General features: G+C 45.8%; 1 protein-coding gene across 1 annotated transcript in view; it reads left to right on the forward strand.

The window, feature by feature from the left end:
* The window catches only part of PLEKHM3 (pleckstrin homology domain containing M3), a 51004-nt gene that overhangs the window by 22280 nt on the left and 5770 nt on the right, over positions 1–22954 (forward strand). Inside the window, exons 5-6 of the mRNA XM_010219035.2 lie at positions 4979–5042; positions 19881–20038. Coding sequence (XP_010217337.2) covers positions 4979–5042; positions 19881–20038 — 222 coding nt within the window. The remainder of the gene's footprint in view (positions 1–4978; positions 5043–19880; positions 20039–22954) is intronic.

Raw genomic sequence — 22954 nt, forward strand, 5'->3', positions numbered from 1 at the left:
GTAAAACTGGATTGCGTGACTAATAATGATTTATTTTCACAAACGGATTCTAAACTCTTGATGCATTTGCAGGAAAGGAAGTCAGAGTTGAAATCAAACCCTCCATCAGTGCCTATCAGCAAAGACAGCCAGGTGATGCTTGCAGCCTGGTTTTGGGCACCCCATTCTATCGGGGTCCCATCTTATTTCTCATCTCCTCTGTACGATACCACTTGTCTACCAGCTCCAGAACAGCAATACTGTAGTTCTCAAAACTCCAGTGCTGGGTGTGTTACTTAGAGCTCCTGGAGTGGTTCTTGCAGCACCAGGTTAAAGGTACCATTGGAGACACGTGGACCTGGCCGCGCCGGCTGCTCTGTCAGCGTAGTGCAGAAGGAGCCCAAATTCAGCGAACGCCGAACACTGGGATCCTGAGGCCTTAAAAATATCACTCTGACACAGGGTTACTTTCAAAATATTTGTGTGGCAACTGGGGGGCCTGTCTAAACACATCCCAGGAATCCTGATTGATCTTATGCAATCACTGTACCACCAAATGTCTCACGTACGTGAAGCTGGGGCTGTGTCGGGTCATCTTGCAGACCGAGGAGGACACAAGGTCGTTAAGCCACAGCACAGCCCTCAAAGGAGACTCTTCCCCATTTTCCTTGCAGCAGGGAGGCCCATTGGAGAGTGGAAAAATCCCAAAGCAGGAAAAGTGCAGCGCAGGAAAGCAGTAGACTGCAAAAGGAAGATCTTAGGAAGCTTTCATTAAAACTGAAGCAGGCTCGGGATGCAAGGTAGCTAGACCTTGTGCTTTTTTTTCCAACTAGGGGTAACAGCCAGAGCCCAGTGGACAGGCCGGTCTTTCGGTTCACATTGACATCTTCCTGTCCAGGGACACATCTGCACCTTTGTCAAATGCATCAGTAATATTGGATGTCTTTTAAAATGGTAGTTTTCCTTCTTCTTGGTAGACTAGGTTGCTACTACTTTAAATATTACCTGTGTTTTCACTTTAGCACTTGCAGCAGATGCAGAAGGGCACTTGGCAAGAAGAGAGAGCCTTTGCATGTTCCTCATTTCTCTTCAAGTTAATTGGGGGATCTAAGCTATTTTGATTTCAAAATGAAGCCGTGTTCCTCTGATTCTCCGCATCCTGCTTTTAATGTGGGCGATGCTTAATTCCTGTTTTTTATCTGTAGTAATTCTTGCCTTTCACAGGGCTGCTGTAATCTTGCTCAAGAAACTACAGAGGAGAGGAGAATTTAGTGTGCTGCATTTTAGCAAGAGGTTTATATTCTGATTTAGGATTGCTGATGATTGATAAGAATAACTGTTTTCAGGAATGCTCACGTGAAATTTCATTCATAACGTTAAACAACATCTTACTTGGACATACTCAGTATTAAGGCTAGCTCTCAGTATGGGCTAAAGATGGCAAAGGAAATGGATGCTCCCTGAACATAACCAGAGGAGTGGTTGTATCTCCTGAATGTGAAATGATTCACAGATGCCTTTCTAGCCAAACCTCTAGAATTAAAAAATAATAATAAAAAGAATCATTAACCTGGTGTAGGTACCACAAAAAAGAAGTAAAATAAGTAAGTAGCATTTGTTTACTCCTTGCCTGGGGTAAGAACTCTTCGGGCCTGGTGGGCTCAGTGGTATGTGTTGCCCTCCCTGTCCGCCGCGCGAGCTCGCGGCCCGTTGCAGCAGGGACGTGGCGGTGCTGCAGGCCGCCGCGCCGGGTACGAGCGCGCGGCCAAGGCGGCAGCGGCGGCGCCGCGTCACCCCCGGGCGTCACCGCCGGGCCGGGGCGGAGGGGACGTCCGCGCGCGGCCGTGTCTGGCACCGCCGCTCGGGAGCAGGTGAGTGAGTCAGGGCCCAGGCGCGCGCTCACCAACCTGCCCTGCTCCTGCCTGGCACACAACATCACCCTGCCAGGCAATTTTTTTCTCTCATGTCCTAGCAGTTTTCAGCATTTTTTTCACAAAAGAGACTCGGTGGTGCCCACCTGCCAGCCAACTTGATTTCTGCCGACTGCTGCGGCAGGAGCAGAGTTTGCTCTGCTTATCGCAGTTGTACTTTGGTTATAGTGTCAGACGCAGGCAGATTAATTGGTTGTAGCTAGAGCAGAGCTGTCAGAGTATTTAACCCACTGGAGAAAAATTACCTAAGCTGATGATAAACAGGCTTTAAACGCAGAGCAATTACTTAGTGCTAACAGAGCACCATGGCTACATGCTTTGTCCAAATGTGAAAAGCAAAGCCTTATCGGTGACTCTGTTTGTAGGAGGACACTAAAAGATAACCTTTGTTTGGGTAGATACTTGCCCGATAAAATCTGCAGAAAAGAAACGAGGGAGGTTTCTGGTCTGCCTTGCCTGAAGGTTGTACTTCAGATTACACAGTACCAACAAAAATTTTTAACAGTCACAAATTGCGCATTCTTCCTTTTATTTGGACCCCAAATTCCCTATGGTGGGTTTCTTTCCCGTTCACCTTGATTACTTGCATTGCAAGAAAGCACCTCCGAGACCTCTCACTGACGGGGCTGAGGATTTCGTTGCTCACAGGCACAGACACGGGCCTGGTTGGTGCCGACCTCGCCGGGCTCCCTGCGGACCCGGCCGGAGCGGCGGCGGCGGCGTTCCCAGCGCGGTGCCGCAGGGCCGCCACAAGGAGACCGGCCCCGGAGCTCCCACGCGGCACGAGACGCTTCCAGGGGCACAGGCACTCGAGGGTGTTTGTCTCCCGAGGGCCGCAGGTCGCAGTTTGAAGCAGCAGAGCTCTGAGTTTTTGTTTTCATTTGACCTCTGTCGAACTCAGTGAGGTCCTTCCTGTGTTTTAAAAATCTGGCTTAAGGGACACTGCTTATTGAGGGCTTTTAATTGGTTCCTTATAAAGTGCCCTTAAAGTTCCTCATGAAGATTTGCCATTTGGAGATTCTAAAATGGCTTTTGTGGTAAGGAAAATCTTGAGCACCAAATCCAAGCATGTGATTTTGTCTCTTCAGACCAGGTTTTTAGACCAAAGTGAGATTTTAGAAATCTATTTGGACCCTGTGTAGCATTTTGGCTGGTCACTAGTGTAATGGTGTGGTGCTGCCAAGGGCTGCAAACACCCGCTGAGCTCCCTGGATGGAGATGGCAAAGACATTAAGTTTTTACCTGTTCCATGAAGAGTCTGAGCAGAAGCAAGAGCCACTGAGTAAGTCCTGTCTGGCCCCTTTGAGCAGGGCTTTATTAAACCATCACTCATTAGGCTGAGCGAACCTGTGCAGACAAGCAAGCCACTGGAAACCAGGTGTCATTAATCTCATTGCTTGCTGAACTGCTTTGCTTCTGTTATTTCCTGCTCCGAGTGACTTGTTTGCATTTCATACAGAGGATTTTTTTTAACGTGCCTGATGTTTTGCGGGAGGTGCTGCAGGCGCGCTCTGCCCCTCCGTGAGCATTGGGAGCCCCACAGCAGCTCAAACTGCTTCTCTAACAGCGTCAGGCCAAGAAGGAAGCTGCACCAGCCTTACATACCGAGGGGTTTTATTGCCTCGTCTCCATAGCAGTGGACGTTAGCACTCCTGTGACTCAGTGCCTCTCCTGTAGCTCCAGGTGTGTCCTCCTGGCCACGGGGATGCAGTGCCAACTTCCAGAAAGCTGGCAGCCTGGCACTTGCTTTGGGCACAGGCACCGATACGGGGAAAGGGGCTGTCCCCAGTGGCCGGGAATGCCCAGCAGAGCGGGGCCCATCACGTGTTTGCCCCTCGACTGCGTTCTCCTCACGAGGAGCAGCTCCTGCAGGAGGGGAAATGCGGCCCTGGAAGGCAGGGGAACGAGGCGTTAGTCAGCGAGGTTGCTCACTAACAGCTTGTGGGCTATGCAGGCTAAGGACTTTCTGCAGCCTGAGAAAGGAAATCTCTCATTAGCTAGTTATTTTCCTCAGGAGCGTGGTGAGGGCATCAGCAAATCATGCAGCTCCTGGCAGTGCTGCTGCACTGTCTAGTGCCTGGCCTGTGCAATACAGGGGAGCGACTGGGGCTGAAAATACCAATAGCTCCCAAGTGCTGTCTGGAGCATTTAGCGATCGGTTCTAATAATCTTCTGTGTACACGCGAGGAATCGGCTGCCCGATGGCTGGATTGTCACCGTTTTCTAGCCGTCTTCGACAGTGTGCTGAACGTGGTGTGAAGGCATGGCGTTGTGAAGATCCCTGGTTTGACTGTAAGTTAGGAAACAAGTCCATGGTTTCTGCCCTAAGCAGGTGCTGTAAAACAGTCGCTCTTCTTGATGTCCCTGGTAGCTTTTATTCCAAGAGCGACGGGATGCTGCGCTCCGCGGGATCCCTGAGCACGGGGCTGCGCCTGCTCCGAGGCCGGAGCGCTGGTCGTGTCTCTGTGCATGCTAGGTCCACCTCTTCCTGGCATCTTCATGGCAGGTGCACAGGCCCTCGTTAACTTTCCTTGCCAATATCCACCTACCTTTACAAAAGCTGCTTTTCACCATGGCCTTGCTTTAACCCGCTTGTCCGTTTTGCCACACGTGATACTAATTAGGAAATCTACTCTCTCTTCAACTCTGGGTAATTTAGCTTTACTGCACAGGGCCGTCAGGGGATAATCAATGGTCTTGCTTTAAATCTTGTTTCATTTAAGGAAAATATGCCTTTCTCAAATAAGTCATTTCAAAGTCTATACTAGTACAGATATTTCTGTATACAAAAGGGAATAACTCTACCAATATAGATCAACTGCATGTTGGAAGAACAGTATCTGCACTGACATTTTTTCCCAGTATAATTATTTCAGTTAAAAAATTACTTTCCAGACTGACTTTGAGAAATTTCTAGCAGACCAGGAATCTTCTCCCTTCCCCCACCAAAAAAAAAAAAAAAAAAAGAGTCATTGCACTCTGGGGGGAGATAGAGTCAGTGAGAAGAAGCCACCCTATTGAAGTGTGTTGCCAACATATCCATTTTTCTTTTCTTTTTTTTTTTCCAGGATCTTTCCCAGGGAGTATCTTCTTCAGCAAATCCATCTTTACTCTCTTGCAGACCTCCAGCAGGTAAGTTTCTTCCGTTGATTCTACGTGTTTCACACCAAGCAAGTTCTCCTCTCCGGTGATAATTGCATGCTCTCTCTTCTTGCTAACCGGAGCATGAGCAGCTCTGCATCCAAACCATTTCTGGTTTACAGTTTGATACAAAAATGGGTTAACAGCAGCGCTGGGTTAGGATTGGGAGAGAGCAAGTCTAGAGTTGCAGTTGAGATGAGCCTGGAAAGAAGTTATGAAAGAGAAGTGTGGGCTGCAAAGACAGCTTTGCTGTGTGAAAATTTTCACCCGGACAAAAGCTGGAGGAGGGAAGGGGACTCATCTAGGGCTCAGCCTGCAAGGGATAAGTAATATTTACTGAAAGAATAGTTCTTCAGAAGTCTATTGAGTGTGCAGTAACTCTGTTAGGCTTTCTCACGATACCAAAACAGAAAAGCTGCAGCAGGCCCACGGCCCAAAGCTGGGCCCTGCAGTGCCACTGTGACATTTGTAACCACAGCACAAGGTGTGTGCCATCGAGATGCATCTTTGCATTGATGGCTCATGTGGGTTGGGCTAAGCAAGCAGCTTGCAGTGCGCCTACCTGAACAGCAGAATTTTATCACATACCAGGTTAAACAAAAAGAATTTGGCAAAATGAACTGGAAAGGGGAGGGAATCGGGGGAGAATGTGCTGCAGCGCTCTGGTACAGTTGAGGAAGTAATAGGGCAAGATGGGCTTAGCTGATCTGTGCACATCTGTGTACACAGTCTTATGCCATTGGCAGTAATACGTAAAATACATTAGTTTAAGCAGCTTTCACAGGGGTTTCCTGAGCTTGACCTTGCCTTTTCTGCCGGGGGAGGACTTGCAGAGTCAGTGCTGGTTGACACATTAAGTTGAAGTTGTTCAAATGCGTCTCAGAGCTGAGAACTGCAGAACCACAGAAAGCAACATGTCTGTTGTTGGCTGGTCAAACCACAAGCTGTTTTGACATATATATATTATTCCATATATATAAGAAATGAAAAGTCCAGCCTTCTGAGGTCTAAAACTGTTTCCGCAGCTTTTCAGCTTGTTCTACTATCTCGTCTTTAATATCAAGCCATGAAATAGCAAGCTACTTAACTCCAGAGCTGCAGTCTCCCTGGTGGGCCTGTCTGTTAGCCCCCAGTGCTCTGTAAGCTGCTTAATCAGTTCCTAACATTGGTAGTAGATGTTTTAGAAGCAATCAGCAGCTTATCAAGCAACCTGTGGGAGGTAGGGTGGGTAGGAGTCACAATTCATTCATTGATTTAGCCATTCTCTGTAGCATGTTTCTTTGTGTTTATTTGTGTTTGCAAGACACCTTCTCCTCCCGCGGGGGCCCCAGCCCCAAACTTATCGTATTTGAAGGCCGTATAATTCAATTACCATTTCTGCTGGGGTGGGTTAAATTGGATTTACTTTTTAATCTGGCCATATCCTTGTTATCAGCCTAGAGAGGGTTTTCCACATTTCAGAGGCTCCAAGTTTGAAATCAGATTGCCTGTTTTTGTCAAAGTGGAACCAGAGTGGAAAGGGGAGGAAGCGCCCATTGAGAAAATGCATCCAACAGCCAGAGAAGCACTGATGTCCTAGAGCCCCTGCCTCCTCCCTGGTTTGTTCCTTACTGCTGCCTTCTCCTACCTGCTCATTGCTTTCCCCTGACATGCAGTTTGGCAGTTTTTTAATTCTAAATGTTTCCCCTCCTTTTGATTCTTCTGCTGCCTATTTCTTCATATCCTTGGGCTGCTTTCACACTGTATCCTGCTGTCATGTATATTGTATGTGTTTGGGGAATTAACTAAAAGATTTATTAAAGATTAATGGAAAGATAAGACATGGTGAGTGAATTAGAAAAGCAGAGAGGGGTAATCTGCAGAAATAAGCAACCTTACCCCAGTTAGTCCCAGCTCAATTCTGATTTGTTTCTTAGTTCCCTTTAAAGATTCTAAAAAAACAAAGAATGCTTTTCTACCAAGTGATGGGTTTAAAATGTGCTATGAGGGTCTGTTCTCAGGTGAAAAATAATAATAAAAAAAGGGTGCAATGTACATTTGCCAGTAGCCAAAGTGGCGTGTGAAAGGAAATCTAATTCACAGCTCCTTCCTTGTGCAGCAGAGCTCCATGCCTAGGCTGGGTACGTGCAGCAGAGTAAGTTCTTGAGCTCTCTGACAGTCTGGAGATGGTTTGGGGTCCATTTGGACAGGGCTGTGCTGGGGGAGACCTTAGCTATGGGATTCAAAGTGCCTGGGGGAGGGAATAGAAGCAAAATGTCCTTATAAGCTCGCCAAGCTCCCAGGGAGGCTTTGCGAGGCCTTTGCTGGTTAACAGATCCTGCTAGCACAGGAGACCCAACCTTCAACCATCGAGCGAGCTGGAGGAGTTGTTATTTGTGTGCTCGTGTGCCCCAAGACTTGCACACCCCAGCAGAGCTTCATGGAAAACAGGGCCCCCGTAAGCAGCACCAGCAAAGCCCACGGGCAGCGCCGTGGCCTGTGCGTTCGGAGCCTCCTCTTGTCGCTGGCAGTGAGGATAACTAATTAATTAGGCGCAGATTTAACGAGCAGGAACAGAAAGAGTGACAACCCGCTCACCCATTCTGCCCCGCTGGCTACAGTTGTTCCTGGCCCGAGTCACCTGTGAGGCCTCTGTTCATCTGCACTGTATCTCAGTTATCCAAGTTATCCCGCGCTATTCCAATCAAATAAAGCTTTGAAGAGAAAGATGTCCTGAAATTCCTGTTTTCAGTAGACATAGTAGCCGCCTTGTTGGTGCCAGCTCTGCTCATATGACTGATGGTGGGGCCACTGGTTTTGAGACCAGTGGACACCCAAATCAACGTTCAAAATTATCCTTTCATTTTGTGTGACGAGGGACTCTCTTTTTAGTGAGACTAACAGCTTTTAAGCTGCATTAATTTGGACAGAAGCCGACTTAGATGAGACTCCTGCCTTCCCTAGGAAAAACAGTTCTTGCTATTTACACTAGATCCCAGCATAACTGAATCTTTCAAGTAAAGGGTCCGAAGGGGCTGTTTTGACCAGCTCAAAAGTTGTTGCTGAATCCATCCAGGGTAGCTGTATCCTGCCTGGTTTCTTCTTGTTAAATAACAAGATATGCAAGTGCACAAAGGGAATTATAGTGTTGTTCTTTACCGATGAAAGACATTTTTTCATGGATTTTTTGTTCATTGTGATTACACCACTCCGAAAAGATACAGGTAAAAAAAAAAATCTATGTAAGAGTAATAATGACTGGAGGTTGAGGATGGAAGCCTTGACTGTGATTAAAGATACAAAAACATGATGATTTGAAGACTCATTTACATAGGAACACTCAGGGAAAAAAAATCTCTTTGAAGTGATGAAATATAGGGTTTAAAATGCTGAACTGAACAGCATTGAATGCCTATGTAAATATCGTTATTCAAAAAAATAAGTGGCTTTCATTTGCCTTGTCTCCATTTGCTTTGGAAGAAAAGTAAGCTAAATTGTATTAAGGCTGTTTTAATTCTGAATATGTGTGTCCATACAGAGGTTTAATGTAGCGTAATTCATTCATTTTAGCAATGTAGATAAACCAATCCATTAACATTTAATTAAGACATCCATTCAATTCAGATCAACTTTTCTGGCTATGTATGTGTGGATAGACCATTAGAGAAGAGACTGGTTGACTTCTGCACCCTGTTTTCTCCTGCTGCAGTTTCTTCTTTCCTCCTCTTCCAGCTGGGAACACTGTTTTTTGGTTAATACAGATTTGGTGGGACTTTGGAAGTGTCGCTGGGATAGGTGTGCCAGAGAATCCCATGCTTAATAGCTTTACACACACAAGCATTTGTGCACACTTGGTTATGTCAATGAGAAAGTCTTTTCTGCTGGGATAATTTGCTTCTTCCAGGGAACCAATTTAAGCTGAATCAGCTTAACTTCTGTTTACAAAAGAGGTTTACCTATGCAGCTCTACCTGCAGATCCATTTAAGTTTCGACAAGCCCTTATTTTGCTGGAGGGGCAGGAGGTGGCGCATAAGATACTGCAACAGGGTTTTGGTAGGGCCGTGAGTGCTATGAAATGCTGCTGAGATGGCTGGAGCCGTGTGTGGTGCCCCAGCCCTCTGCTGCAGCGCACAGCCCTTGGCGAGGGCAGCGAAACGCCAGGCCCGTCCGTGGATGTGACGCACGGATGTGACCTGGGAAAGCGGCATTTGGAAAGGATGGTGCATGCAGCCTCTTCTGGAGGCCTTGCAGAATGGAAGCAGCCAGTTCCAAGTGAAAGGCTCCAGGAGTGAGTGACCAGCTCAGACCTAATAATCCTGGAGTCAGGTGTTGATGTTTTAATGAATGTGTTGTGCGGTTCAAATGCATGAAAGGCGGTACAGCACACACACAATTACATGTGCTTGAACTCTGTGAACAGGCAGAAGTCTCTTGGGCCATAAAAGCATACTGTTAATACCCATCTGTATGTCCCTCCTTTGAGGCCTGCCGAGTGTGATTCCACAGAAGAGTATCCTGGGACAGCAAAAAAAAACCACAGTGTGTATTTCCATAACAAATTGAATTGCCTGGTGGCAAAACATCAGATAGGCTGTTCAGATAGATTTCTGTGTCTGTGTCACCTTCCTCTGTCACTCATTCCTGACGCTCAGCTTCCTTTCCGCAGAGCAGGAAGCTCTCCAGGGTGGCTGAGGCTCCAGGTGTGTGAATAATTCCCCAAATTGCTGACAGCTCAGCTCATAATTAGTGGCGATGGCAGAGGTTTGACCGGCGTCTCGTCCTGACCGGCCGGGCACAAGAGTTGCCGTCACCAGTGGGTTGTGGTCGAGCAGAGAGCCTGGCAGAGGCCGGTGGGCTGCTGGATGGCAGAGCGGGCCAGGAGAACTTGGCAGGTGTCAGCCAGGAAGACAAGTTCATCTAAGTTTAATTAGGTGTGTCAAAATCTTGGGGTGAAGTGTGGAGATAGGGCAAGATTGTTAATAGATTTTTTTTTTTTTTTTTTACAGCAGAACTGTTTTTTATTCTGCTTGAAACCTACATTTTCAACAAGGCTTAGATAATATACGTGGCACTTTTCCAGGTGAGGGTGTAATGTGGACCTTGGGTACGTGTAGCAGGACTTGCCTACTGAGTGAAGCTGGCTCTGGAACAACCCAGCAGTGCTGCGAGGGGGTTTTGAGAGCACCCAAGATCTGGAATGTTTTCAGCTCGTAGAACAGGCAGTAGCAATATAAGCTGCCCTTTTGCTGATGCATTGTGCTGACCAGGTTTCTTGTGTTCTTTTTTTTTGGCTGTGGAGAGTGAAAAAGTACTGAAAAAAACAGGTTAACCGTGTGAAGGATTGGGCTGTGACCTGAGTCCTGTACTTCAGGTAAAACGTTGTCTGCTCAGGAAAGGCAGCTGGACATGTGCAAAGGAATAAAATTCCAAGCAGCAAAATTCACCAAAATACTGTGTCAGGCTTACCTTTTTGTATGAGAAAGGGAAAAGTAGTTTAAATAGCTTTGTACTTCAGCATAACCGTAGCCATTTCCTCGATGTACTGCTTGCTTGTTCTGAAGCCCTTCAGAAGACTCTGCTTTAAAATGCATCGGTCCAGCCCTATTTGGGGCGGACAAATATCTAACTTTTTGATGGCACTCATGAAATAATGCCGTATTCAGTAGGCTTGTAGCCTAAGCTAGTACCTGTGCATGCAGCCACCTACTTAAACACACACGTACATGCATGCAGTCTCTGCGTGATTGCCTGCTTTCTTGTGTGGGTATATAGAGTCCTGTATATTTTTAAGCTAAGGAAGGTGTTTTCAGTTCTCTACCAGCCACATTCCTGGTACTCTTTCAGCCTTGTTTGATTAAAACAGTCTTTAACCTTAGCTTGAATACCGGTTTTTTAAGACAAACCATAACTCATCCTGGCGACACGATTAGGAGAAGTCAGGGTGTGACAGAATTGACGTGTAGCTGCCTGGAAACCTTGGGGGAAGGCAAAAGGAGGAAAGAGGATTGAGACACTGCGTGCAAGGCAGTAGCACGGCGCTCCATGCAGGGCTGTCTGTGGGGCTGGCACAAGCTGTTGCAAGGTGTGTTGTTTATCCTGGGGTGCTTCCCCCTCCATTGCTCTTTGAGCAAAGAGACTGCTGAATTTTCAGGCTTTCCCTGAGCAGAGCTGGGAGAGCTTGGGAGGGCCTTGTCATCCTCCGCACTCTGCTGTAAGCCCACTTGGACCGAAGGAGAGGCTGTGTGTCCAGCTGCTCCATTTTTGCCTCTGCCACCCTCCCGTATGTGCTTGTGAGGACAGGGAAGCTGGTGGTCAGTATTTATTATTGGTGGTTTCCTATTGAACTTTTGCTTTTCCTCCCTCTCCTCGGTGCCTCTTGGAGTTATACCGGCCGATTGCCTGGGTGCCAGGGGTGCGAAATGCCGACTCTTTGGCAACAGGTAGCGTGGTGGGTTCGGAAGGAGCGGCGTGAGGTGGCCGCGGAGGGCACGGGACGTGGCCCTGTGCTGGCCAAAGGGCAGGTCATGACTCACGGCTGAGCAAGGACCATCCATGGGGGGACCTTAACCCCCAACCTTGAGCCTGCCAGGCCTGGGGCTGGCCGAGCACCACACATGCTCCTAGCACCGCTGGGGATGCAGCCCTGCCTTTCCTTTGGCCCTTTCCAGCCCCACTGCCCTATCCCTCTCTCTTAACCCCAACCTCTTAACCCTAACCCTGACTGCTGCCCGTGCAGATTGCCTGGTGCAAGGAGGTCAGAGAGGGCTACTGATTTCTCTTTATTCAAATCCTCACCATTTCTGCTTCAATTTGATTTTTTTTTGCTTGTTTGTTGCTGTTGTTGGGAGAGAGGAGGGACATTGGGGTGGTATCTCCACAGCAGGTCCCAAACGCAAAGCTCTGTTCTCCTGCAGTTATTACTGGGTTCATATTTTGTTTTACAGCGACGTGTAGTCGCTCTAACCACCCCCTCTGTGTGTACACACAAGTATTGAGAAATCATTCTGCCCTTAAGTAAGTCACTTACACTTTAAATAAGCAAGCCAGGCAACCTGAAAGAGATGACTAGCAGTCAAAACGGAGCCAGTAAAGCAGAGCAGACCGGTATATTGCACAAAAGCAGGGGCAAAGCTGAGATTCGATATCTGCTTCCCTCCAGCTTTAACCTCGCGATCATCCTTCCTCCTTCCATTTCCCTTTCCTCTGAACTAAGATTAATTGTGTATTGAAGTAATAACAAGAATTCACAGTGTTAAGAATCTGGCAAACGGAAGGGAAAAAATCCTCAAGGAAATTGCAGTCTGTGAGCATTGTTTGCTCCCTGGATCTAAATGACTGTGAACTTCCCAGCCAGGGAACATGTTTTCCCTTTCTTTTCTCCATAGTTTGCATTATTTCCAGCTAAACATCTTGTAGCATGCTAGCTGCCATGTCTGTATTTTCATGGGAGAAATCCTGACCATGCTGAAATCTATGGTGAGGTGGAGAACCCATTTCACCCTTCGTATTTTAATGCCTGACCTCTACACTTAATTGCTTTAAAACCTGCTTGTTCTACAGTTAGCAAATAGGTAAGGCAACCATTGCATCCTTCCTGCTCACAAATATGCCCTTGCCAGACTTGCAAAAGAGATCACCTGTGACAGAGAAGAGAATGTGTCACAAAATGCTTCCTGAAATGGATTGCAAAATACGAGGATAGGAGATGGAGCAGGAAGCAAAGAGATTACATTGGAGCGAACAAGATTTGAGATAGGTATTAGGAAAAACTTCCGAGCTGTTTTGAGCACTGGCAGAATTGTGGAACCTACATGGTGAGAAGTTTTAAAGCAAATTATCCATCAGTTGATTGTGCCATAGGATGAGGGGTAAAGTGAGGATATCCTGAGTTAGTTCTTTCAGCCCTATTTTCTTATGATATCAGTGGTAGTTCCTTCAGAAGCTTATTTCTTGACTCTCTTGGAGGCCAAGAAAGATTCCTGGATGTTTAGTCCTCCTCTACCTTTGCGTTTGGAGGGCAGTGGGCAGGGCGATGAAGCCAAGCCAACCTGTTCAGGAGATTTTACTGTTTTTATCATTCTGTCAAGACACACGTTCTCTTTGGTGCTGCACTGCCTAGGTGAAGCCTAGGCTTAGCTCTGAGCTTGCCAGCAAAAGGTTTAATTCAGGCGAGTTGCTTTTGGAGAGATGGAGAGAGGGAGACCAGGGAGAGTCTGCAGCGGATGGTAGGAAGCTGTGCTCTGTGCTGACTGCTCCTTCAGATACTTTCCTTCTTCCAGGCATGCTTGTGACACTAACCACAATAATTAAAGGACTTTCTATCCCTTCCATTTATATAATTGGGGCTGGTGAATGAGGTTCTTGCTTGCTACCCCTTTTATTTTCTCAGAGCCGCTTGGCCTTTTCATGTCTCCCTTGCATTGTGTAAGTCCCTCCTGGCAAACTCTGTCTGTGTCTCAGCTAGAGCCAAGTGTGTGTCTGGCCTTGAGAAATAATCATAAATTTTATTTTGTCAGGAGGAGAGGTCAGGACAATCCAGCTGAGATTTGAACCTGTAGTTCAAGGTGTTTTAAGGATTTCACTTAACCCATCCACTTCAGGCATCCCTTGTGTCCGCCTCGTAAATTGAAATAAGTGGGGCAGATTGTTTGGCACTGCAGCAGGCGGCTATGAGGCAAACCTGTGTCTTTAAAGAGAGGGCCTGCAAATAAACGTTATCTGCAAAGAAATTCAGCAGCCCCTGCATGAGCAGTTAATGTTACCGCTTCGGTGTTGGCTTATAAAACAGCTTTTACGCCTCTAGGACGATAATGATTAACAAGCTGATGTACAAGGGTGGAGTTGCAAAGCCATGGGGCTGATTGTGCCCCATGTGATTGTGTGGCTGTGATACAGTACCTGTGTTTTACAGTATTTTCATCTAGGGGTAGGGCTGTTAAGCCCAGTGGTCCTGACAGCTACTCTGTTTCAAGAATGGCTACCAGGATTTCCCTGTGCTCCTGGTGAATGAAGACATCACAGGTCATCTTTGGAGAGCCCAGAAGAGTTGGGGACGTTGCTGCCTTCCTTCTCGATGGCGATTTTGTGGTCAGCCAGGTGCAGGGATATGATGATGCTGTTCCTAGGCACAGATGCTTGGGGTACTCCGATTGCGTTGTGTCAAAGCTCAGTGTGTGTAGGTTTCCTTTCCCTTCCCTCAGATCATAGCTTCCATTAAAATATCCTACACCAGTTCATCTTTAGTTATCTTGGTGCTTTATATATTTAAAAAAAAACAGCGCTTTGTTCATACTTCTGATTTCACTTTTATTAGCATATGTTGGAAATCATTCACAGTAACAAATTTAAACTGTGGTTTTAATCCAGCAGCCCTTGCTGTGGTCTAACATACTATGACACTTTTTCAGAATTTGTGCATCTTAACCTTGCCAGTTCCTCAAACTGAGCAGAACAGAATGCCCAAAAGCTTTGAATGCTGTGCACCATCTACCACAGGTCTTCACAGTCCTCATGTGGGTCATCAAAGGTATTTATGATCTCCATGCAAAATAAACATTTTCTGCACTTTCAGAAGTTAGTGGAAACGCACAGGCGTGGTAGGAGATTTGATGACCCTCACAGGAATTGTGAACATGCAGACTCCTGCAGGGAAGGAGGACTTGCCTCCTTATCTGATGCTGCTTAGCTAGCATTGCCGACAGGAACCTGCCGCTCAAAACAAACACTTGAGAAATGTTGCATGACTGTACTTTCTTTCCTTTTTTTTTCCTCTCCTGACCACGAAGTTCATGGATTTCAGTGTGTTGGTGTACATGGCCATAATTCAAGGGCTGGGTAATTCTGTGGTTCTCGGCTCACAGGTGGACAGAAGAGTATGGTGGTGGTACTTGAAGCAACAGAGGGTTACAAGTGACTCGTTCTTCTTTCTGTGTGTGGGTTTTTTGTTTTGTTTTGTTTTTGTCTGTCTGTTCACTTATTCTTACCTATAGTTGTCCCTAAAACCTCCAAGTTTTCTCTCTTTGAGAATGAAGTGGTCCGAGTCTGGGCAGGGAATGTGTCCTTACTTGTATAGGCAGTGTTTGCTTTCCTGTGACACCCAGTCGGAGGCTGTGGGTTATTCTTATTTGAACAACTGTCACTGAGGGGCTAAATGAAACTTGAACAATTAATTTTGCTTAAGATTTTTTGGGGTGTCCTTTTTGTGTTATTCTGTTTTCCAAATAGAAAGTTGTTTAAATATCTGAGTTTAGATCTCTATTTCTGTTGGTCAAAGTACATCTTGGCAGAGAGAACTTCTTCTGTTCTTACTTCAACCGTCTCCTTTACTAGTTCAGTTTTTGATATGAAAAATGCACATGTTGTCCATGAGAAGGACGTCTACCAGAGCTGTGCTTAGCCCAGAGAGTTGGGATGAGGATGGGGTCAGGATGGGGCTGTAGGACAGGAGCATTTGAAGCGAGATGGGATTCCTTTGGCTGTGGTGCAGGGTAGGGTGAGGGGCTCAGAAATGTATCGTGAAGGGAGAGGACGAGGACACCAGCCAGGGCACCTGGGGCTGCTCCTGCTGCTCCGGGAAGTTGTCCGTGGAGGCCGGTGCGCTGCCCCTTGTGCTCTGCCCATAGTGGACTACAGATTCCTCTGCCCGTGAAGGATGCTGCAGGCCACGGCCTTTGCAGTTCCTCTCTGGATGTAGTTGGCTGCACATCACTACCTGAAAAGACAACTTGACAGAGTGAGAAGAATCAGAACACCCCAGAGGGCCCGCGGCCATCCTGACAAGCAGCGCAACTTTGAGTGATTGCGCGTTGCCCTCGTGGTCATGTCATATGGTCTGTCCAAAGGGATTTGGACTTGTACAATAGCCCTGCTGCCTTTCGTCCTCTCCCTCTTCCTGCTGAATCAGGAAAAACATACCCAGTGCACATGCATTTTGCCTCCCCACAGGCAAACTCTCACAGCTGTTGCTGCTAGTGCTCAGCACTTTCCCTATCTCCCCCTCTGCTCATAGGGGACTTAATCATTTCTTTGGATTTACTCTGCTACCCAACTGGGCATAGCACAGAGTTACAGAGAGAAGTAAGCTTGACTTACCTGTATTCATAAATTTCTGACGTGTCTGGAAAGATCCTCATGCAGGCAGTTGATTCCTACTAGCTCAGACACCAAAGGATTGGGACATTTACTTTTCATTAGCTTAAAGAGTATTAGGTGGTTTTGAAGATCTAAATTCTTTCTAAATGCATCAAACAGGCCTGAGAATATTGCAGTGGGATTTTAGACATGCAAATGGGAACAAGTGTATTTGTGGTAAGGATATAGATATGTGGGAAAACATAGTCCTCTAGCATTTCTCTTAATGTGCTTTCTTTTCATGGTGTGAGAATATTACAGGCAGAGCAGAGAGAACCGAAAGGGATGGATTATATATATTACTTTCTAGTCCCAACAGACCATTACTGGCTGCAGGTCTTGAACATGATACTGCAATTTTCCTGCTCCACGTGTGAATAAGAGCTGCAGTCTCAGAGACCAAATTGAGCCGCTTTTTCTCCTTCCCCCTACCCCCGCTTTTTTTTTTAAAAAAAAACACATGTAATTTTCTGATGGTTTACAAGAAAGCCCACTGAATGTAGAAGCTTGCATCTAGGTTAATGGACATATTTTTCAGACCTGCTGTGTATTATAGAAGAGACCTTCCTGCCGCTGACCTGCCAGGAGGACCTGCTGGTGGCTGCTCTCTGTGTTCTGTCGATGTCTCCAGGTCTTGGTGTCTGCCTAAGAGCCAGGCTGAGATACAAGTAGCATTTGTGTTTTTACCACCATGATGTCCTGAATGCTCTTGGGAGCTGGACAAATGTGTGTCACTGAACTCCTGCAGGTCCACAGGGCTGATTTGAGCAGCACGTTTGATGCCCAGCATTGAAGGCATCATCTGCAGCCTTGAAATTTCAAAAGGTTTCCTCCAACAGCGCGGCCAGAGCTCACACTGCTCCTCGCAGCACAGGAACAGCCCGCGTGGCCTCTTTTGTCCTCCACATGGTTACTCTGGTCAATCTTCCTAACACATTATATTTGTGTAACGCACTTCTCTTTAATCGCTTGCATTTCCATGAAACTCAAGATCCGATTCCAGCATCAGCGTGGAGGATGTCCTGGGTCTCTGCCATCGTGGTTCTGGGATGTCTGAACCGACCCATCCCGGGTCTCTGTCTGTCACAAGGGAGTGCTTAGTCATCCGAGTAGTTTTGACACCTTTTATTACTCCCTTTCCACTTGCTTGTTTTTGCTGTGAAACTCTTCTCTGGGGCCAGCATTTAGAAATGCTGCCAGAGTTCTCATCTCTATTTTCCCTGCCTTTGCTTGCCAGGGTAAATGGAGATGAGAATTTTATTAGTTATAAACATGAGTGAGAGAAGGCTGCAAGAGAGAATCATATCCTCGGCACAGCCTTGGTGTCTGTGATGAAGTAAAATGACACAAAATTTGCAGATGCTAAAAATAGTGATAAGATCAGTTTGATGTTGCATTTTGTCTTCCTCCTGTAATACAGTAAAATGGCCTGTAATTCACATTGCAAAATTGGCATGTGTGGTTCTTTGAAGATATCATCTTCCTTGTATGTCTGCAGTGGTCAGAGGTACAAGTCAACCCACTATAGTGCTGTGATGAGCCCTACAAATAAATAAAGAAATAAATAGTGGTGAATAACACTAGCTCCTAACAGGCAGCTGCCTAGTCTCAGTCTAATGTGCTTGGGTGGTGAGTTCTTTGTGATGGGGAAAACCTCTGTGCCTCCTACAAACTTAAATTCACCTCTGGTGCTTAGGATGGTAATAGATGTATTAATTTTATACACTACCTTATATAAAATAAAATTTTAGTTCAGCAGTGTAACTCTGAAGTCTTGCTGGCATTAGTCCCAATTTAGAGTTTGTTGATACTCTATTTTCAGTACGGTATTTTGAGCTGAGCTTGTATAGTGTGTTAGAGGTGATTGGGATAGCATGAAAATGCTTTGACAATGTGCGTATATTGTGGTTCAGTTATTAGCTTTGCAAATGTGTATTGGCTGCTGGTGTGCAATGGCTTTTTGCTGGGCATGGCCCTGGCAGTGCCACGTCTGGGTGGCCTTGCCATCTCTTTCCTCCTGCTCCCTGATTGCCGTTAAGTTCTGCAGCTTTTCCCTGCTCCCAGCCTTCATGACCCTCCGTGTCTCTGGAGTCAGAAAGCAGAAAATTTCTTCCTTTGGACGGAAGGGCAGAAGCTGCTCTAGGGGAGCTGGGCTCACATCTGTTAGGAGGTCAGTGGCAGCTACCTTGAACTGTGCCTTCGTTTTTCTGTCGCAAGCAGCGATCCCTGCACGTTGTTTGTGTTCTGGCTTAAGGGTCTCTTCCTATACCAGGATGCAATAGGAGGGTCGTTTTTCCTCCAGCAGGACCAGATGTCCTCTCGTGGTGCTAGCACCAGCACTGCTGCTTCCTGTGCTTGCAGGTGCTGTTAGAGCCCGGGGCGACCGAGGGCACGGAGCGGCCCGCGCCGCTCAATGCCATCAGCATCCGCGCTGGCCACGAGGTGCCTTGGCTACTTGTTAGCTGTGGCCAGCTCAGCTAACGGGGAAGAAGATACCCAGCAGTGCAAATTTATTTCCTTCCTGCCTTCCTAAGGGTTCTGCAGTGCCCCTTGCTCTTCTCTGCCTCAACCTGTGCCTACGCTGCATCATTTTATACTAACCCCCCATTACAAGCAGTGTGGGTGAGGGGCTGGGCTGGGTCTGGCACACATTTAAGTGTAAATCTTCCCACTCTTAGGTTTCAGGGCACAGCCTTCAAACAGCAATTATTGCTTTCTTTTTGCTTCTTATAGGAGGTCACTATCAAATTGTGTGACACGTTTCTGTCACTAATCTGGCAGGCTGCCATTCAGACCACAGGAAGCCTGGCAGAGAAGAATATACACTTAGGGCCTTATTCCATCTTCATTATTCCCTACGCCAGCAACATTCCTTAAAGGCTCTGGAAGTTTAATCTGAATGGAAAGTATTTCGCCTGAATACCACCCCTTATTGAGACATTGTCGCTGAGTCACAAATTTAGATGAGTGTTGTGGCTAGCAGTTTAATCGAGGCTACATGGTAGGTTTTTTCACGCCAACACAGGGAGTGCTAATCACTTCTAATGGTCTAACAGGATTGTTTGGCAGTGGGGTGTGAGGGGCTTCTGGATTTGAGAGCTGGACGCGGAGGGAAAAGACTAGGACTGAGAGTTTATCCGAGAATTCACCTCATTACAGGAGTGACTAAATAATGTACTTTAATGCTTATCAATGGAAAAAAAGAAAAGCTACTGAAGTAGGAAAGCCAGGAGTCTGCTCATGAGAAATAGCCCGAGGGCTAAAACTGTGCTTATGAGGAAAGGAAGAAGAGACAAAACTATGATTAAAAGCTAACAATAAACAACTAGCATAAAGTTAACATAAAAGTTAACAATAAATGAAACTCAGAAATTTAAGGTGGTCTCTGTAGCTGTTGGTTAGATGGTGATAATGGAAGTCTTAACCTTTTTTTTTTCATATTTACTCTTGAGATTTAATCTGTGAATGCGTTGTTGTGCTTACAGTGATCACTATTATTGTATGTCATTACCATGTAGAGACAGATAGTAATACGTTTTTTCTACATTTGGTCATTGCCAGTTCATTGGCCACTATTATTTTATGTGATTTCACACTTCTATAACTGTTGGAAAAGTACTTTCCTGCAATCCCTGCATTTATAAATATTATAAAAAAGTCTTTCAAGGAATTCTGGTCCCTTTGTGGGTTCATTCAATATCATCGTCTTCTCATTTCAGGTTATCGAAGGAAAGCTGGCCCCTTTCTTAGGGAAGGTGATCAAGTTTGCCACCTCTCATGTGTACAGCTGCAGCCTTTGTAGCCAGAAGGGCTTCATCTGTGAGATTTGCAACAATGGAGAAATCCTTTACCCCTTTGAGGACCTTTCCACAAGCAGGTATTATACGTCACGCTATTATATGTCACTCCTGCATTCGACACGCACATAGTATCCTTGCAGATTCCAGCCCTAGTTAAGTCTTTTTAGATAACTAGGGACCAGATCCCACTGATTCACATTTCTGGACAGCTGTTCTACATTACTTGCCCAGGAAGGCCACCATCATCATCATCATTATTAGACTACTATTTTCAGTTGGGCGTGTAAATATAGGTATACAGAGGTATACCAAGCACTGAGTAAAACAAAAAAAATATATTTATTTAACATTTTATGCAGTACGTGATGACAGGACAGGGACAAGAAGTCAAGGGGACTATATCTAGTTGCAATTGCATGGAGAACCATGCAAAATGCAGGAAACCAGAGCAGATTGGGCAACGGAACTTTGCTACCAAATGTCTTTCATTTTGAATAAAGGTTGCTTTTTTTCTTCTTCTTTTTTTTTTTTTTTTTTTTTTCCTGCAGCAGAAAGATGGTATATATGACAGTTTAGCAGAAGTACCTGGCTTTTTCAGATACAGTCCTTTTAATTTGTTCTCCAAATAGTTGTATTGAAGAATTAAAAAAAGCAAAGTGGAGAGCCACCTTTGGAAAGGTGGAAACACTCAGGAGTAACCTGTTCAAAATGCTTCGTTTAGAATTTGATTCCTTTGTATGCATAAGGATGTTAAATGGGGACTAACGAAGGCCTCCTGTTTGGGGATTTCAGCATAGTGTGACTTTCAAAGACTATTTGCACATTCTTGCCCCAGATTCACATTCCAAAAAAATGCAGAGAGACAAAGCAGTGGACATAAGTTAAACAAGGTGTGTAGTTTAACTCAATAAATGGTCTTCAAGAAAAAAATGTATCTGGAGTGCACAATGAGGTAGGTTTAGTTAAAAAGGGAGAGACTAAGATGAACTGCAGCATGATGACTGTTGAGACTGTATAAGGCAATTAAAAAAATCTTGATAAAAACATAAAGGTATTTAGGAAGACAAGTTCACCTGAAGCATCTCTGTATTTGATTTGCCTGGGAGATTTTTGGACCCAGATAGCATTTGTCAGCATTCAATAAAAGCCAGAAGAAACTGCTATCTCTGTTTTTATGTGCATTAGAAACCAAAAATTATTTTTGTTCTCTCCAATCTCCAATATAATTTTTCCCCCCAGAGGTCATTCTGTTTGCTCCTTTTGTCCTCCTTATCACTAAACCTTGCTTTTATCTTCATCTTTTTCCATTTCCCTTCCTTGTTAGTTTTCTCATCTCATTACCGCTCCTGCGAGCCCAGGCACTGTTATGAAACTAACAGGATTATTTCAGTTCCATATTTTTGCTCTTCTCCACCTTCAGGCTGGAGACAGGTCATGCTGTCAGGGAAACTGTAGTGTTTCCTCCCCTCCACCATCTGCAAAGCAGTGGGGAGAAGGCCTGGTAGAGAGGTTCTGGTGATGGTTTCCATCTTATGCAGATGACAGAGGTGACTGAGGTAGGTTCCTTACCACTACAGTGGGATTCATAAGGTGAAGAAAGAGACTAGTTAGAAATAGGTTGATATGCACAATAACCTAAAGCAGATGAAATTGTAGGCAACACAGCATTAGTGTGAAGACTTGCAGTTGTATCTCAAATTTCTGATGATGTTTATTTGGCTTTGCTTGTCGGTTAAGCATGGAACATATGTCTGAGTAGACACTTAACTCAGATTTGTGATTCGGTTGCACTGTTCTCAGTCCATCATGTGTACCGAGAATTGACTACAGTTCTGTTTTTGTGTCCTCTTTTTGCTAGAATTGCTGTCTCCATCCTAGTACTCAAACATCTTATACGCGTGGCCACCTTGGCTTTGAAGTAGCCCAGCAGTAGCTGCTGAAATAGCAGAGCAGCAGCGCGACGCTGAAGACCTGGTGTTCCTTCTTGCTTTCAGATGTTGCTCACCTGCTTTGAGCATGTCAGCAGAGGAGGTTGCCAGGATAGATACTCCAAAGGGGCTGCGTGCAGCTTTTCCAACCTCGCCTCTCTGTTGAACATCTGAAAAGTGAAGTGCGTTAGGGTGTTTTGCTGTGTGTGTGTGTGTCGAGTAGGCGTTTGTGTTTCTGGCTACCTCCCTGACCTCTCGTGCTCTTTGGAGAGAAGAGTGGCAGCTGTCAGAGCAGCCTCCTCATGCCAAGGAAGGTCTCAGCTGGCTGACAGCTTTCCGGCTTTGTGGGCTCCAAGAGAAGCCCTGAGGCAGAGAGATTGTTTCTCTCCAGAATATTCTCATCAGTTCCTGGAGGAGTTTTCAGCTAAATTTATCAGGGATGGCTTCTTGCTTAGATATATCTGAAAGAAAAGGGGGCCTCTCTTGAGGGACGGTTTCTCTTTGGTCACATTATTTGCTCAAGAGTAATTTTTGTCAGTGCTGGAGCAAACAGAGCGAATACCTGGGTTATGCGCTCTGCGGGTGTTGAATACACATACACTGCATCCCCTCCTCTCCCTAATCAGCGTGACACATTCCTCTGTTGGCCAACGCTTCCAAAACAAGCACAGTCAGGTCACTTAATTAGCGGGTCTGTGGGCCCAGCTTGGCAGGGTCCCTCCGTGACCACGTGAGTGTCATGGTGGGCTGCCAGAGTCAGAGGCTTCCTGCTTGTGTTTCTTTTCTGTGCCTTTTCATGGGAGGTGGCCATTCTGCATGAAGCTCTATGAAGATTGTAATTCAGCAGCTAAAGAAAAATCTGAGAAATTAGCCCAACCTTTTGGGTGCCTCTTCCAATATGTTTGATTCCTCTGTTCTCCTGCTTTCTGCCCTTTTTCCCCACATTTATGTAAGAGTTCATCATAGTTCTTTTTGAATTTCACAAAATCTGTCTCTTTCTGAAGGTCTTAAAATCATGAGAATGACATTTAAAGGCTCCTGAGTTAATTAAACATTTCAAGGAGC

This window comes from Tinamus guttatus, unplaced genomic scaffold (assembly GCF_059628265.1).
Source record: "Tinamus guttatus ecotype Peru unplaced genomic scaffold, ASM5962826v1 Tinamus_guttatus_pri_ptg000197l, whole genome shotgun sequence".
In the NCBI taxonomy this organism is placed as follows: domain Eukaryota; kingdom Metazoa; phylum Chordata; class Aves; order Tinamiformes; family Tinamidae; genus Tinamus; species Tinamus guttatus.